Source organism: Bombus terrestris, chromosome 3, assembly GCF_910591885.1.
Source record: "Bombus terrestris chromosome 3, iyBomTerr1.2, whole genome shotgun sequence".
Lineage (NCBI taxonomy): Eukaryota > Metazoa > Arthropoda > Insecta > Hymenoptera > Apidae > Bombus > Bombus terrestris.
The window spans coordinates 18,049,547-18,066,863 of record NC_063271.1 but is presented as its reverse complement, the minus strand read 5'-3'; the positions used below and the strand labels follow the sequence as shown (position 1 = coordinate 18,066,863).

Below are 17,317 nucleotides of genomic sequence, written 5' to 3'. Positions count from 1 at the left end.
AAAAATGGAAGGAACTTTTTCCAAAAAAATGAAAACGATACGCAACATTCGTATCGATGTGTCTATAAGACTTTGTTGTAAATTCCCAAAGTCTTCCCAAACATACCGAATTTTTCTATTAAAGTATAGTTTTATCTACGATTTTCTGAAATTAATGATTATATCATTTCTACTACTTTTCTTCCGAGTTTCTTAAATATCTCTTTGCTATATCTAACGAAGCCAAACACTTAATAAAAGCAAAGATTTAGTAACTGTCATAGAACGATATAAGGACATTACAGAACGACACAAGAAGAAAAGCAATATATATGCACATATTCTATATTCATATTATACAACAGTTACATATAAATATCTACACGTATTATGCAACTTAACTAGTTCAAATTTGATATGAAAAATGTGCTTATACAAGAAAAACAAAGATTGAGAATATAGCGAAAAAAGGAAGTTCGTGAGAAATTACGTAACGGAAAAGATGCGTGATTTGTTAAGCCTGCGAAGCGGCGTTGCGTGCACAGAATCGAAATGATCACGAAGACTTTGTCAGTAGTTTATGAACCGTAGCGATTCGCGGAACTTTCAATGGCTCTTTCGAATTCTAAACGGCGATTGGGTAGCCGGTAATATTGTAGAAAATGAACAGTACGCTTTATAGGTGAAATTTAATGCCCGTTAGAGGAATCGTTAGGCGGGAGTAAGTAGTAGCTACGTGGCGCGTATAATTTCAGTGACGCAATTTTCTGCTTTGCAGCAAATAACGAAACGGTGCGGAATTATTTATTCTCGTTACTGTGGTTAATAGACCAACTGCTCCAAAGAAACGCGAGGTACGAGTGGTACGACCGTTATTTCAAAAAATGGACAGATGATGTACATTTTCTGTGGCATTAATGGTATGTTTAAGTTTTAGGTTTGAATTCCATTTCTACGCTTTTACTATTCATAACTGATTATTTTTGTATCGCCTACATAATTTAACTCTTTAATGATTAGTTAATTTATTATTTATATTCATAAGCCCATGTCAGTGTACAATTGTTACGTTTACTTATATAAACGACTTATTTATTCAAATCGTGAAATTACCTATTCAATGTAAATTTGAAAGTAACATGTAATGATTTTATTCATGTAAAATAGAGGATTGCATAATCTTTAGATATCTTAAATTGTTCATTAATGTTTTTTATCTAAAGCAATATGCAACAAACGCATTAAGACGCAAAATTACTTAACGCAATTAAACGCAAAAAAATAAAATTCTTTTCATAAATTAAACTAAATTACAAAACAAACGTTCTAACTGTTTACAACAAGCTGCAAGATCCCGTATACAATTTATTTTAAACAAATGCGGAATTTCGATTCGATCGATTCTGCGCAGATGCCTTCAACGATGACCGTGAAACGATTTACTCTCGCGCCTCTCACCGCCCACTGAAATCGAGGTTTCACGGTGTTTTAATTAAAAAACAATACTCGCGCGAAAGAAACGCGTGGGTGTAATGATCAACCTCGAAGAATCACGCACTGATATACGAACACCGTAAAGATCTACGAAGGAATCCGTTGGCCGCTCGTAAGTACACGTATGTACACGTACACACGATGCTGCACGAAAGAAACGACGACGGATCTACCTTGTTGCACGTGGTGTAACGTTAAATATTACCGCGGGCCGGGGATTTAAACGACGCGATGCAACGCGACGCGCCGGAATCTCCGCGCGCAGCAGAAGTTACGCATGCGTAATTGGATAAAGATCGAGAGAGGTTGTCGCCCCTCGGCGATTCTCGCTGGCTCTCTCTTCCTGAAACATCGCCAAAAGCACCAGGAAATTTTATTGCGGCTGGACGAGCTGAAAAACGATACGCGTGCTCGTAATTTCATAACGCCCGGACGCTGGAAAAGAAAATCCACTTCCCAAAGAAATCGAAATACCTTGTCACCTTCTGTAATTATCGCTGCGTTTTATTATATCGATCCATGATTGGAATAATCATTTTCCTCCGGTGCAACTCCTTCCGCATTTCGACAACGTATTCATTAAGATTAGTTTATACAGTCGGTTCATGTTCAGATACGAGGACAATATTTTTACGTTTCATACAAAATATGGTTATCGTGTGATAATATTTTTAGATTTATCTCTGAAAGATCTACATAATATAACCGATAAACAAAACACTATAATTGACACGAAAGACAGAAGGTTTACTTAATACAATTATATGAAAATAAAAACACAATAGAACTGATATAAGAAAAGAAAACGTTATACCGTCCATAAAGAGAAAAAAGAAAAATATTAAACGACACTGTAAAGAAATAACGGATAACGAGAAAATGTCTATTCGATATTTTCAGTTTTTTAAAAGATGCTGCTTTACTTCGCTTAATGACCAAGTTACGTTGAATGCAATTGTATCAATTACCGCGAGACTCAGCGGAAAATGCACAAACCACAGGTGAAAATGCACGCACGATCCTTGAGCGAACGTTCAATGTTTTATGTCACGATTGAGGATGCCGGAGCGCATAATGCCGTGCTTAAACGGTACTCGATCTAGAGTACTGACGCATGGGACGATACTCGATACAAACCACGGGATGGAAAAACATTTTCTAAATTGACGTTCTTTTTGCGTCATTCGACTTATATAATATGGTACGTGCTCTCTAGATCATGCGATCAGTTGCTATAATTCAACGCGGATCGCAGTTCTGTACAAACAAGTGTGTTCCTAGTAGCTCTTTATAGAATTTGTCACAATCAGCTGATGAGTATTTATATGGAAGATAGGGTCAAATGCGAGTGACTGAGTGGTTATTAAATTGTCCAAGATGGACAATTGCTACATTTGAAGAAAGAATGCTCAAGATCCTTTATATTTACAAAAGGACTCTAAGAACTTAGACAGGGTATATATATGCAATCTGCTTCATGTTGTATAACGCATCGTTTCCTAATTATAAGGACTGTAAAAATAAATCTAGGAAAATAATAATGTGAAAAAATGACGCATTTCATAAATCTTTTTTTCATATTTGTAAGATTTTAATATAAATATTGGTCATGAATCGATTAACATATTCATGTTATAATCATAACTTCCTACATAGTAGTCTACAATATATAATATTAATAGTCAGCAATTCATTTTTCTCTACGACAAAAGAAAACTGTTGTTTTTATTTTTTTGTAATAATTTTATTAATAGAGTAGAGCCAGATATCTTCTCTCTTATATTTTGAATAATTTGTTGAAATTATGCACAATTTTCATTTTATGACAGTAATTCTCAATTATTATCTTACACACCAGTTTCTCCACATCTCATTTTATGAAACAAAACTATAATTAAATTGAAAATATCTACTTTACATCCGTAAAATATTGCCATATACATGAATGATAAATTACTTTACCCACTACTTTCAACGCGATAAATTTGCTACTCTTGCAACTACTTTTCAATTCTGAACTATGATTCCGTAACGCCGCAACACATTAATGCTTCACTATCTTTCAAAGCAAAAAAAAGAAATCAATATCTATCAGAGCCTATTGCTTCAAAAGTAATGATTTCATGGTTTATTCAAACAATTTTCTGTAACGTTACTAAGAACATTAGTGGTAAATTAATTACTGCATCTAATTTTAGATAATGATTATCGGTCGATTCCCTATCGTAGTCATAGTATGATGATATAATGATATCAATCATTCACGACATAATAATTGTTACACTACACAAATTTTACAGATATAATTACTACTACAAAACGACTGATCATGCATATTTGACGTACATATGAAATTTACTTAAAACATAGCCAACTAACGTCTTAACTTAAACAAATGTTTTAATTCGACTGTCTCAGATTGTGCAGCATTCTCGTGACATTTGTCAGTTGTCCTTGACGGACAACCTCAAAGAAAAAGGATATGAACTGTTTCATTCCACTTGCCACGTCACGTGGAATTCTTTATTTAATAGTTCCGACCAAACATATACTTATTTACTACACGTTATCGCCTAATTTACTACAATGTATGGAAGCGAAAGCATTAAAAGCTGCAGTCAAACGCGCTGCGACAAAAGAACCAAGGGCTAAGAATGATGTATTCGATAAAATCTTTTCGCTAAGTACTTCCGTTAATTGGTTTCGAATCGATTCCTCAATTTTTGAGGAAATATATCGGAACATTTACTTTATGATAGATTATTTGTTTCTTTGATAAGACAACAGAGGGTAAATCAAGCGTTCAATAACCTGGATTTACAATATATGATTTTGCATCAAGTATCGCAACCTTTAACACGTTTCTGTAGCCACTTTCACTTTACATAACATGTTTTATGCTGCAGATGTGTTTAGTAATCCAACAATATTCGCATGATTAACATCTAACAAGAAAAAATTAATCCTTCTGTTCATTGTAGCAATAGAGATGTTTGATTTACGTCATAAATAGATTAGTTATATTACTATACCAAGAGCTGGTTAATTCTATAAAGTAAATGTAACGCAACTTTGCCATACTCTATTGATCCTTAAATTTGAGAAATTATGCAGCTAGCGCTGCTGAGAACGTACGTACGTCACATATTTAAATTAACTAATTTATTTTCGAATCTTATCAATGAAATTGTAACTATAACTATAAATAAAACGTATTTCACGAATCATAACTAGCATATTATCGAATTGTCGCTACGAGAACACAGATATATCGAAAAAGAAGAAAGAAGTATAATGAACGATAATACGCTGGTTTCTCCTCTATATCGACATCCGACAAAATAAAACGAGTTGCCTCTGTACACACTTGAACCGTGACAGCTGTCAAAAGTGGCGAAGCGTCCACGACGCAACGCAGGCGCGAGAGCGATCATTGAATGGAGGAAGACAGAGAGAAAGAGAATGAAGGTAAAAGAAGATAGAAAGGAAAGAGCAAAGAGAGGTGGACGATCGCGTAAACACGCAAGTCTTACGTTGTTACAAGTGAGACGGAAGTAACGAGTTAAGGATAAGGAAAGAGAGAAAGGTTAGAACCGCATAGTGAATTCCGAGTGCGACGGCGCGGTGGTGGATACCTGTCAGCGCACATTCCACGATCCCACAGCGTGCTTTCGCCTCGTCGTTTACTACCACTGGACTTTTGCCTTCCTAACGGCAAGAGTACGTAGTCACATACACCGCCAGTGTAATCCAGAATGGGATTTAAACGCACACACTCCAACTTGTTCATGAAAAAAACGTATCACTTGACACAATAGCCGGTGGATCGCGTGTTACTCGCGGCGCGAACATGGCGCACAATTCGTATGGCGTTCACCACTAAAAAGCACAAGCGATAGAACAACAGGGATTCTCTACGGTGTGAGAGGATCTTGAAGGAACGACGCGAACAATGGAACGTGACTTAAGGCTTAAGGACACTGGAGAGCGCGAGAGCCAACTTTACACCGCGGGGTAAATACTAGAACAAAACTCGCTGCTTTCGCCCGCGGAGCGCGGCCGTGCTGGCCAATCCCCACCCGCGCAACGCCGCCACGTGGTACACAGCTTAACCAATCACAAACTGGTTACGCGGGGCCCCCCGGACGTGTTTGTAAAGCCGGCTTGCTACCGATCAGTTTCTTCTCGTCTTCTCTTGTACCGATTTAACATTTGGACAACATAAAGGAACACGAAAAGTCGCTTTCTTTCTGCCAATATACTCGAACCGATCCTTTTTCTTCCTCTCGCGTAACAATGCTTCACCGCTTCATGACCAAGAAAATCGGTACGCATGATTCGGAAGAAGAGATTGCAACAGGACTAAATGGAAAATCGACTAAAATATCTTTTCGCTGAGGAATAAACACACTAAAGAAACTCACTGGTATTATATACAACATGTACGGTGAATAACTTTCCGGCTTCTATTACCATAATGCCGGTATGTAACATTAAAATGACTGGATAAAACGAGAGAACAGTATGTGCATTTATAAAATTTTTTAGTGATAGGACAATTTGTGTTATCCATTTATCTTAAATTGGTACAAAAATACGCTCCAAAATATTACACTTTCTTTGACGTGTCATGTTATTTTGCTTCGAAAAAGGGCCACCTACTTGTCAAAATATCTCGTTGTTATCACGAAACATCTCGTTGTTAACTATGCATACGCGACTAGCATTTATTACATAGATCTGCATACACAACTCAATAGACCTGCGACCGACTGAATAGATAACTACAAACATTGCCTTGAATCGTGATCAATAAAATCAACTTAAGCGATATGTTTTGTGATTTGTTTTATGAGGACAATCAGATATCTAAATAACACAGTTAGTCATATCTGTTATACCATTACGTTTCCTATCAAAATAAGACGATCAACGTATATATGAATCAAACTCAGCGGTAAAATGAAATTATTATATACTTTATATTATATATTATGATAACATATGTTGTGATAATACGCGTTATCCAGTGATAAGACATCTTCAGCGTAGAACTAAAAAATTATTTAATAAATCGTCGAAAGAAAATAATTCATATTTTTTTGTAGCGCCTTATCGTCTATATAATTAGCAAACAACTAATATTAGAACATTTTGTTTTTCATATTTTGAGTCAATCTTTTGATCGTATTCACGATAGAGCCAAAGATTCTTTTATTATTTACAATATAGATATAAACTCTATCAGCTGATCAATCGGTGTAATACATTATATCTGAATACTTGCTATCTATATAAAATCATTATAGCAAACAATTACCTTCTTCATCCAGATTATCAGCAACTAAATGAAATACTGTCAGACACACATATGCAATGAAGTAGGACGATAAAAATATGTTGCAAGGCTTGCATAATTCAATATCCGATATAAATATTGTGACCAAATACAACTGCACGATGTTCATCACAAACGATCTGTCATGTTTTACGCAAGACATAGACCATCTTATGACGGAAGACGCAATGCTTCGTTCCACCGAATTTCTAACGGGTAACCTCTTTCGAAAGGAAAGTTCGATCGGTACATCGATCCAGTCATCGAAACGAACGACAGGCGGCTCTGAATTCAACTCGAGAGATCGCAGGATCCATCTCGTGGCCATATGTGTGATGAGAGGAGCAGGTATGTAACGGGCCAGGGGCCACTTATCTGTTGTCCGGTGGAATTTAGTTTCTTTTTTTGAGGCAGGTCACTGACACCGAACAGCAATGGATTGACGCGGCGAGGTCAAGTCCTACGTGCGCTGTCGACAATACTTCACGTTTAAAGGTATCACCAAACATTCCTTGCGGGATATCGCGTTACTTACGCCAGTACGGAACCATAATCAATCGTCCGAACCCAGTCTCTGACTATACAACGAAAGATGTAAGTCGCAAATCGTTGCGGAAGGTGCAAATGGTGTATCATAGCTTATGGTGGTAAACAACATAGCTGTAATACGTCTATTTTGGAAGGAAAGAAAAGTGTTTCGAACGTTGTTCTTCTTTAATTTATGCCGAAACGTATAGTTTGTGGTCTGTCATATTTGAATTAATAATTGCGTAGAATTGACAACTGATCAAAGCCTACGTTCGATGCGCGCGCATCATTACCTACTTAGGAAGTGCTTGGAAAAATATACTTACAAAACTAGTTTTTCTAGTTAACATTAATTTTTCAATTTATGAATAACAGGTTTATATTACACGTTGCTGTCATTCATTAAATCAGCTCTCATATGATATCGCAGTTGCTCATGTCTGAAGTGTCACATACATATTCAGATATTTCCTACACTCATCTTTTGATCAGTATAATATTTTTATTATACTCATCAGATGTGTTCTTTTATTTACATAATTTAGTTTTTCTATCTCGCTTTTTCTATTTGATTCAAGAGCAAAAATTTCCAAATCCTATTTCTATTATTTCTAATTATTCAAAATAATAATTCTAAGGATTTTTAAAATCGAGGATGCTGATGATTTCATAAAGTGATTTTTTATGAATTATGTATGATATATATTTAGTGAAAAATTCATAATAATACGTAAGATACATATTCCATAAAATTATCAAAGAATGATGATATGATATACAATGAAATAACGCTGAATAGTAAATAGATAATTATACTCATCTACAAACATTAACCAGGTTAGTATTGTAAAATGGAGTACGAGTTACGTACGTATACATAATACACAATGTAGTGATTTTTACAGCAACTGCTTCTCAGAGTCTTACAGAGTCAGAGTGGGAAATGTACAAATGAATTCCTAGCATGAGAACGAAAATAACGGCACTTGCTATTAAGATAGAGGTTAGCAATTAATTATCGAAGCACCTTGAAGAAGGCTTATTTAATTTTTTTTCTCTTCTTCAATATTACGGAATAATTTCGATATGTATGATAAATATTTTTATATCGTAAGATATGCGAGCCCGGTATGTTGCGTTTCTACTTCTATTTTAATGATATTTTTCCGACTTCATACTAAAATGTAGGAACATTATTAAATAACTAATTAAATCTTAGATACAGTAGAAAGTAAATTAATGGTTTCATTTTATCCCGATTAGATAGACATCAAATGTTACCTGAATATCAAATACTACATACAAGAATTGATTAATAGAATAATAGCAAACACCATAAAATAATAGAATAATACCTAAATAGTAGAATAATACTATCATTCATACAGATTTTGTTAAAGCAAAAATAAAACAGTTTACAACAACTTGCTCGATTAGGTAATATTTTATCCATGTAACTATAATTCGTAGAAAATATGTATTTTCTCGCAAGTTTGTAAACTATTTATGCAAATTTTCAAATACCTACATTACTACTAGATACTATACTATTATATTGTTACCTAATACTAGATTTTAGTAACTTCTACTTTTCAAACTTGACCATTGTGAAAAGGCTCGTCAAAAAAACAGAATAACATCTCGAAATTTCGCCTTTCAAGTGATGTGGTATTATTCTGTAATTCTATTGCTAACTGATTGAGTTCTTTTTCCTAAAAGTAACACTCTTAATATCATTAACTTTGCCAGCAAGTTCTGATGAAATGATGAGCTTCTCCGAACAAATTTTTTCTTCAAAGCAATGTCCGACTCCGAAGAACCAATATGATCTTTTCTTTGATTATTAATCTATTTGAAAATTGTGTCACATCCAAATGATTATTATCCCGAACAATTGTTACTTTGCATTACAAATCGATTTATCTATAATAGACATTTAGAAATGGTGAAATATTCTTATTACGTATGTTGTATGTATATGCTTCATTTGCTCGGCAAACGGTTGACGACCGCATGAATTGTTCTAATTAAGTTGATCAGATCCAATTAAAGACTCTTTATGCCCCTTCGCAGCTAATTCCTCCCTTCTTCGATTAAAAGGAGACAGATGTACTTGTATCAATTAATTATTTTTTCAGTTATGGATGACTTTTTGATAAGAGAATCTAGAAATACTTACACTTACACAAATGTTTCATTGTTGAGTTCCCTAAATTTTATCAAAAAATTTTTCGTTAAATTATCAATAGCATACAATAAATGGTAAAGGCAACGATTATGTAAAAATCTGAGGTAACAGTAAACGTTTTCGCTAAATATGTATGTCAGGCTGACTAAAATCTCCCACATATATTTCAACGCGAAACAAATACAATCCTTTCATTTATCACTTCCTGAAATCTGATTTCAGTTTTACCTTGGTTCTAAATTTCTGCAAAATTAATACTAAGTTTCAGCGTGTGTACACAAGTTATAAATACCTCAAATAACATTCTTGATTGAACATTTCGCTGAAGCTGAAAGATTTCATACTCGAAATTTAAATACGGATGAGAAACCATTATACAGAAATTAATTGTGCTTTCACTGTGCTGTACACAATCTGTTCTTCTCTTATTACTGTATTAGCTACCCGTGCGCGACTTTACCCGCATAGTATTTATTTTAATGACAATTTATGTTTATTATTCTCTGTTTGAACACCCTTTAAGAGTTGAATTTCGAAAAATGATCGGAAACGCATTTGTTTATTTGTAATGAGGAGTTTGTTTGCCGATTTTTACATTTCCAATTTTAATAACTCATTGGATAAGGAGTTAACATTTTATCCTGTTTTTACTCCTTTAAGGTCCATATTTCCAAAATCCTTTTTTACTTTACATCTACGTCACAGAGGAAGTACATATACCGTTCAAATTTCACGTTTCTGAACAAAAATAAATAATCTGGAGGCAAGAATTAAACTACGTATGAAAATAAGTTAAAAATATAGAGTAAAATTTGTTCACAAGATGTGTTTTCGACAAAAATAAACTTGAAAATGTATCATGCGCGTGTATCAAACCAGTTTTTAACTAAACATATTCAACATTTATGGGCTTGAAAAGCCCAAAAATAGCCGAAGCCATAAACGAAAATATTTTATTTTACATTCTTGTCTTATTTTCTCATGTATACTAATCTCTTGCATATTTTTTCCATATTTTTGATTTATTTTTTGATGTAAGACCACCTTGTAGCCAATTGTATTAAACTACCGGTTACGTACCATCCTGTATAGATTGCGGATTTTTATGCAACCTTATATTTTTATGGATACAAATACAAATACAAATGAAACAAATGGACAAAACAAATGGAACTGAAAACGAGATTTGCTCCGTCCACTAAATATTACAGAGAGTACATTATTGCAGATATTTCTGCACATTATGTATCTACATTCTATACATTTTTACACTTTTAAATTTCCCCTAAATGCATAAACACTTGCAGTTTATTTATCAGATATAGTAAAAATGTATCGAATACTAATTATAATGAAAAAACTTAAATACCTAAAGATTTACGACAGACATGAAAGATTGGGAGAAAACTCATTGTGAGATAGTTAAGGATTCACTTTCTCGGGTAATTTAAATTCATAGTGAAAGTAGCTATCAAAACGCAGCACTAAATACATGTAGGAACTTTGCAGCGAATAAATATTGTAATTAACTAGTTCTTTGATTTGCTTGAAGAGATACAATACAAGAAAGTCATATACTTACGTACGCTATCTGAAATTAGAAGAAAATCGAATCATTTGATCTCATCATTACTCATCAGTAAAATAATAACTCACAAATCTGCTAAAGGAATCAGATCTACGGTAGGAGTACAAATGTATATACACTAAATACATATACATAAGGATTATAAATACATCACTCTTTGAAATTTTGTACTTATAGTTTTATTAAATTCATTTAATTATATATATTCCTTGTCGCAGAACGACTTCTACTTTGGATTAATTACTTCTCTCCGAAATAAGAATAGTCATCTTCTATCTTTATTCTGCTGGCCCGCTAACATTCAAAAAACCAGAATAAAATGGGCAATGCTATCAATTCCAAGGCGAGTCCAATTCTTAAACCGGATGATGTATTTTCCCTGGATTCTAGAAAAAAATAATAAATTATTATAAACAAGGAAAAAATACTTAATATTATTGATTTCATGCATTTTTGATCGAAACATACAACAAATATATACGCTTATAAAAATTTGTAATTATTTGAATAATGGTAAATTGATAAAAGATTTTTTATAGTAGGAAATTATTAAAAACGAGAATATTTCTTTTATAAAAGAGATACTGACATGATCTTTTATAATTGTACAAAAACGTTGGCGGTATTATATTAAAGACATTGATAATATGAAAACAATTTTTCTTATATCGTTTTCAGAACTAAGAAAATAGAAAATTCATAAAGACTATTATATAAATAAATTTATAAACACATTTATAACCTTTTTTTTTCTAAACTCCGTGGTTTCAAAAAGCCATACTATAAAAGTATGCTGGAATTGCTGAAAATTCAAATCACAAACATTATCGTAATACAAAGGGTTAAATCCTGACTAATTATCTTATGTATATATATAGAAAATTTTTCTTCTGGTATGGCTTAATCTAACAACATCTTCTCTAGAAGTTAAAAGACACATAACAACAAAGGTAAGAATTTCTGAATATTATTCTTCTCCGACCGATTTTTTCTCACCATAATCATAATATTGCAGTGGTTCCGTGGATTCATCCTCACAGTCCTCCGTAACGGATCTGATCTTCATAAAACCCTTCCTCTCGGGTTCGTTGACCTCTTGCTTACCCTCGAACGCAATCGCCGCAGAATCGAACCTTGCCTCTCGAATATGCTTTCTGGGTCTCCGGCGACCCTTCGCGGAGCCTTTGAGCCCAATCTACAAAAACCCAGGAAAAGATTTATGCTCAAGTACTAACCGTAATCGTAATAACGCGCTGCCTCCGACTCGTTCACCATCTCGTCTCTGTTCTCCTCGTCCTCCTCGTCTTCGTCATTCTCGTCGTCCTTTTCATCGTCGACACCACTCTTGTTATCGATCCCTTCTTCGTCATCGTCGTCGTTGTCGCTGTCATTGTCATCGTCGTCTTCGTCTTGGTTGGCATAGTCGGCATCATCGCCTAATCGACTTCTCAGAACGGAACGATTTCCACGGTTGCGTTTAAAGTTTTTATTTGCCAGTCTATTTTCGCGTAACACGTACTCATCCTCATGATCAGCAGCATAGGCATATAAGAGATTACGCTGTATCGCACGCGCTGATTCCGAGGGACACAACGTGTCTAGAAAATGAAATACCGAGATATACCGGTAATTTATGGTAGATCGTTGTAAAACAAACAAAATTAGTAAAATGAAAATAAAATTGTGATACATGAATCTTAATAAATATTAAAAATTAATCTATATAAAGATAAATGTCCTTAAATAAATTTATAGAAAATAGAGATGTTATATTGGAAGAACATAATATATGTATGTACATCATATTAAAGCTATTGAAGGCATAAAATTTATTATTTGTTAGTAAATATTAACCATTTATTAGTTTATAATCGGTAATTTTCAATTTTAGTATTATTGGTACTACATATACTATAATATTAGTACCTTCGAATCTTTCACGAGCATCATTCTCATAAGATTCGTCGAAGTTGATGTTATTACCAGGATCGAGTTCTCCTTCGAAAGTGAATGTTCCAGTGTTGCTTAAGATACACCCTTCGGTAGAAATGCAAGGTTCTGTGAACCTGGCCGCTCTCATAATTCCATTGACGATGTTTACCTCGCAGTAACATTTAACGAAGCTATCTGGACAGCTAGAAAAGTTCACACCGTTCATCATGATCGAGAAATTCAAGAGAACTTCCTCAAAAAAGCGTTGGCTCACCAAAACGATCCTGGACCGATGCAGTCTATGGCTGGTTTTCCTCTAAGAAATATAACGATATACACCATCGTGTATTGGCAGAAATGATAAACTTCAATTTACAAAAATTTAGAGTACTTTCTATATGAATATGAGTATCTACTACACGTTGTGTGATATGTTATCAGATTTAATGGGAGAGATTAATACGTTATTTAAACTTATTTGTAATTGTCATTTATTATACATGTGTTAACTTCAATTTTTATTTACGTTGTCTGATCTTGACATGATGCAGTGGCTACCATAAATCCTTTACCACAAGTATTATTACATTTTGGAGAGGACCATCCCGTCCATAAGGAGTTAATTTCCGATGGAATGGAAGTTGAAGGCCCAATTTCTTCGCAGAACTTAAAGTTTCAAATTTAGGAAACTATAATTAAATTATAGCCAATAGAAAAAAAGAAAAAGATATTGTATTCTTAACCTTTTTTTTTTTTTTTAAGTATTTCAAACATTCAATTATTACTGTAATTTACTATTATTAGTGTAATAGTTTTTACATTACTTAAAATAAAATAACAGTACTGGTTGTCTCTGATGACAGTTCGAGGCACATTGAGGGGTGTGTATTCCTTCGATTGTGGTCGCGGTGCATTGTGCAATGCCACAAACCCCACGTGGTGAACACAAACTTTCTGGTAGAGGATTCAAAAAACACGTTGCAAATCCTAAACATTACTCTTATAATAAATATTTAAATCTTGGACAATTTTTATTTTATGTATTGCGTTATACATTTTCTCACAAAATTTTTGTTTGCAATTTTTTCATTAGTAAAAGAATATTGTAACCTTTGGTCTTATACAATTCTTGGCCGGCTAGAGAAATGGAACAGTTACAGCTTGAAATATTTTCGACGAGCAAAGTGATATCGCATAATCGCCTGTGAACTCTTGCACTTGTGTTTGAATATGGAGTAGCTTCGTTAAAAGAGCAGTCCGCTTTCCTCTGTCTTGCCAGTTCAGGTGAGCACAAATCCCAAGTGTGAAGAGTCAAACAAGGGCAAATCCCGAGGAAAAATTCACCGACCCCAGAACTATCGAGAACTTTTGATTCGGAAGGTATGCTACGTAATTCGACGAACAACTAAATATTAAATAGAACTGTATTGCATGAAAGTTTAAGCTTTGTTAAAATATTTTCTTCAAAGTTCGAAACTATTGCACAGTTATAAAAATAGTTCCTTTTCTTTGTTTCTATTATGCAAAAGTACATTTTGTATTGAAATTGTTTACAAGAAAGAAAGTATTTTGTATGAAATATTTTTTGCTTACAGCACAAAATCCTTCTCCGATTTCTACGAAAGCACATTGTTGCAGATGTAATTGCCGTACCCAACGTGTTATATCGTAATTCGGCGATTCGTTTAAATCTTTGCCTATTAATAAAAATGGATCCCAACTATTGCTGTCCACATTGAGACCATCAACGATACGACGAGCTTTCCCACGAGAAAGAATTAATACTGTTGATAAGAACGTAAGTATAAACATAGCCTAAACGTTAACATCATAGATCGATAATGATAAAAGTTGCGGGACAAACAAATATGTAATTACTTGAAGTTGTTTCGTTTTCAATAATTTATTGGCACTATGTATACTATACATTGTTCTCTAAAAATATGAAAGACATAGAAATTTTATGAGAAATTTATTTTATAATCTTTTATATAAAAATATTTTTCTTTTCATAATAATTTTAATAAACATAAATTATACATTCAATTTATTTGATAAAAAATACGCTATATCTATACCACTCTAAAAGATACATTTTTAAATTGCTATTTGTTACCTAAAATAAGTTCTCATAACAATGTTTTGGCCCTGAGCCAATATTCTTACAGAGTTTTTAATCACAAAAATATGTTTGCAATGCGAAATATGCCACATTAAATCACGTATTGTATTCAGATACATGAAACATCATGTGCAGTTTTTATTTTTGTTTTAATGATGTGTAAACATTAAATCTTAGATCATATTTATCATGTTGCAAAATATTGTATCATTTAAATATTTAGTTTGTAATACATTTATCACAAAACCTTATTCTGGATGCTTCTCTAGATATGTTTTCGTTACAATGTCTGGACGAAGTTGCGAAAGTTGTACAAATTCTGTACTTTTGCAACCTATAACGGGACATCTGTAAATGCAATGCATAGTTAAAACTATTTATGTGTGACAAAAATGAATTTTATTAGTAGAATATTTACCTTGTCTTCTTATTAATTTTCAATAACTGCATAATACTTTCTTGATCATAAGTATGACCACATATAGTATTCTTCACAGGATCCACAATTCTCTTCTTAGAGATTGGGTCAATTACATTAACATAGCCCCCTTTTAACTGTATTTCTGCATCTGTATCATTTTCTTTTTGTGCTACTCCATCTGTAATTCAACATGTTGTCATTGATATAAAGTATTTATTATATATATAAATTTAAATGTACCTAACAGTGCTTCTACATGTTTATTAAATTCTATAAGTTTATCATCTTTCGATGTGTTATTATCAGTCTCAGAGAGAATTAGTCTATATTCCTAAAATGTAAAAAATATATTACTTTCTTAATATCATTAAATATATTTTATAATTATTTATATTTTGTAATTACATTCAAGCGGTTTTCATTATTACTCTGCTCCGTATGATAGTCATCATTATCATCATCATTATTTAAATTTAATAATTGATTCTTCCTTTCCTTGAATAACCTTAACTTTTTATCTTGAACACTATTGTTGTTTACTATACATTTTAGTTCTTTTAACTTCTCGTCCATTTCATTACCTTCTGTAAATATAAAAATATAACCAAATTAAATATGGTTATAGAGTATTAAATTTACCTTTTTTAAGTATAAAATGATGAAAAGACTAAATTCTTTTATATCATATATTATTACAATAATTTGATCAATCAAGAATAATGACAAGATATTCCAAATCTTTTGTAACCATTACAATTTATAACTATTTAATATTTTTTTAATGTTTGAGGTAATGGGCGATTATAAATATGTGTTATGAATTGGATTACTTAACCTTATACACTTACCATAATAAACAATGATATTAGCAGCGGTTTTTGTGTAAGCATCATATAATTCTTCAATTATTTGTTGAGATTGCGTCATTCTTAATAATATTTCTCCAATATCTTTCTAATTGTATTTCTTATATTTCAGAAAATTTTTATATTATATTTTATATTATACTTATATTATACAAATATTTTCCAGTGAGTATTATTTATTCTTGCACATAACTATGATTACAGATAAAATCATATCATAAATTGAAATCACAAAAATCTAGACCTTCAAACTACCGAGTTTGTTTACAATTCTATCTTAATATCTTTAAGTAAATATAAAAAATATAGTTAGGTAAATTTATCACGAGATATAGCTTTTAGCAGCTTTAAATGCCTTTCACTTCAAATGCTGTATGTTCTTCGTATCTCGTTTGTGTTTCAAACACGGTTTCAAATAAAATTTTAAATTACCTTGATTTATTTTGAAAGAAATTATCAATTATTTGCTTACATAGTTTACCGAATGTACATATTATACATGTGCAATAGTAAAAACTTACACTATATATAGTATATAGTATATATATAGTATATAGTTTGTGATTTATGATTTATATCTTTATCTTGATTTATATTTGTATCAGATTTAAAGATGAGGATTATAACTTTCTTGTATAAAATATTAAATATCTAAAACACAACATTTTTAATCTTTGGACCGTAAATTTTTTTACCCTCAAACTATAAACGTGGGTTTTTTTATGTTCGATGCAATTTTCAGTAATACTTGTATACCAGATAACACTTGTTTAAAAAATCCCCAAAAATTGATATAACATCTTTAAATGTTCTAAATTAAGGTTATCATAGAATTTTTGCCAAATAATTTTTTTTTTTAGA

At 32.5% G+C, this 17,317-nt stretch overlaps 3 protein-coding genes and 1 long non-coding RNA gene across 22 annotated transcripts in view; 1 reads left to right on the top strand and 3 right to left on the bottom strand.

The window, feature by feature from the left end:
- The window catches only part of LOC110120159, a 74,247-nt gene extending 67,322 nt beyond the window's left edge, over positions 1–6,925 (bottom strand). For 9 of the 12 annotated variants that reach the window (XM_048404098.1, XM_048404100.1, XM_048404101.1 and 6 more), the window contains exon 1: positions 5,109–5,247. The gene's annotated coding sequence lies outside the window, so the exon portion shown is untranslated. Of the gene's footprint in view, positions 1–1,947; positions 2,573–5,108; positions 5,248–6,793 lie in introns of those variants that run through there. The other 3 variants (XM_020867932.2, XM_020867933.2, XM_020867931.2) reach the window with 3 other exon arrangements.
- LOC100645545 lies at positions 548–16,466 on the top strand. Of its 7 annotated transcripts, XR_007223337.1 has the most exons (6): positions 5,698–5,956; positions 6,807–7,159; positions 7,226–7,405; positions 14,141–14,427; positions 14,643–14,845; positions 16,381–16,466. It is a non-coding gene; the product is annotated as an uncharacterized LOC100645545 (long non-coding RNA). The 7 variants fall into 7 exon arrangements; XR_007223339.1 differs by lacking the exons at positions 5,698–5,956; positions 14,141–14,427; positions 14,643–14,845; positions 16,381–16,466 and adding exons at positions 548–700; positions 758–899 and having other exon boundaries at positions 6,971–7,159; positions 7,226–10,616; XR_002308787.2 differs by lacking the exons at positions 14,141–14,427; positions 14,643–14,845; positions 16,381–16,466 and adding an exon at positions 8,245–10,616 and having other exon boundaries at positions 7,226–8,176.
- LOC100647599 (protein PFC0760c) lies at positions 11,374–14,145 on the bottom strand. Of its 2 annotated transcripts, none has more exons than XM_048404113.1 (5): positions 13,574–14,145; positions 13,322–13,363; positions 13,042–13,250; positions 12,351–12,713; positions 11,374–11,501 (listed from the first exon to the last, which is right to left on the bottom strand). In XM_048404113.1, exons 1-5 carry the CDS (start codon positions 13,606–13,608, stop codon positions 11,410–11,412), a joined length of 741 nt encoding a protein of 246 aa, XP_048260070.1. In that variant the 5' UTR covers positions 13,609–14,145; the 3' UTR covers positions 11,374–11,409. The 2 variants fall into 2 exon arrangements, 1 of the variants encoding a protein (XP_048260070.1); XR_007223331.1 differs by lacking the exon at positions 11,374–11,501 and adding an exon at positions 11,801–11,917 and having other exon boundaries at positions 12,112–12,713.
- LOC100645106 (E3 SUMO-protein ligase NSE2) lies at positions 14,926–16,578 on the bottom strand. The gene is made up of 5 exons (XM_003402780.4): positions 16,439–16,578; positions 15,996–16,174; positions 15,831–15,921; positions 15,588–15,768; positions 14,926–15,517 (listed from the first exon to the last, which is right to left on the bottom strand). Exons 1-5 carry the CDS (start codon positions 16,515–16,517, stop codon positions 15,418–15,420), a joined length of 630 nt encoding a protein of 209 aa, XP_003402828.2. The 5' UTR covers positions 16,518–16,578; the 3' UTR covers positions 14,926–15,417.
- Positions 16,579–17,317: the final 739 nt, after the last annotated feature.

Coding starts and splice junctions, on each gene's coding strand:
- LOC100647599 (XM_048404113.1), bottom strand. CDS start 13,608: ATGGTAGCCACTGCATCATGTCAAGATCAGACAAC. Junction 13,364..13,573: donor TCATGTCAAGATCAGACAAC/GTAAATAAAAAT, acceptor TATATTTCTTAG/AGGAAAACCAGCCATAGACT. Junction 12,714..13,041: donor TGCTCGTGAAAGATTCGAAG/GTACTAATATTA, acceptor TTCATTTTCTAG/ACACGTTGTGTCCCTCGGAA.
- LOC100645106 (XM_003402780.4), bottom strand. CDS start 16,517: ATGACGCAATCTCAACAAATAATTGAAGAATTATATGATGCTTACACA. Junction 16,175..16,438: donor TAATATCATTGTTTATTATG/GTAAGTGTATAA, acceptor TTATATTTACAG/AAGGTAATGAAATGGACGAG. Junction 15,769..15,830: donor ACATGTAGAAGCACTGTTAG/GTACATTTAAAT, acceptor GTTGAATTACAG/ATGGAGTAGCACAAAAAGAA.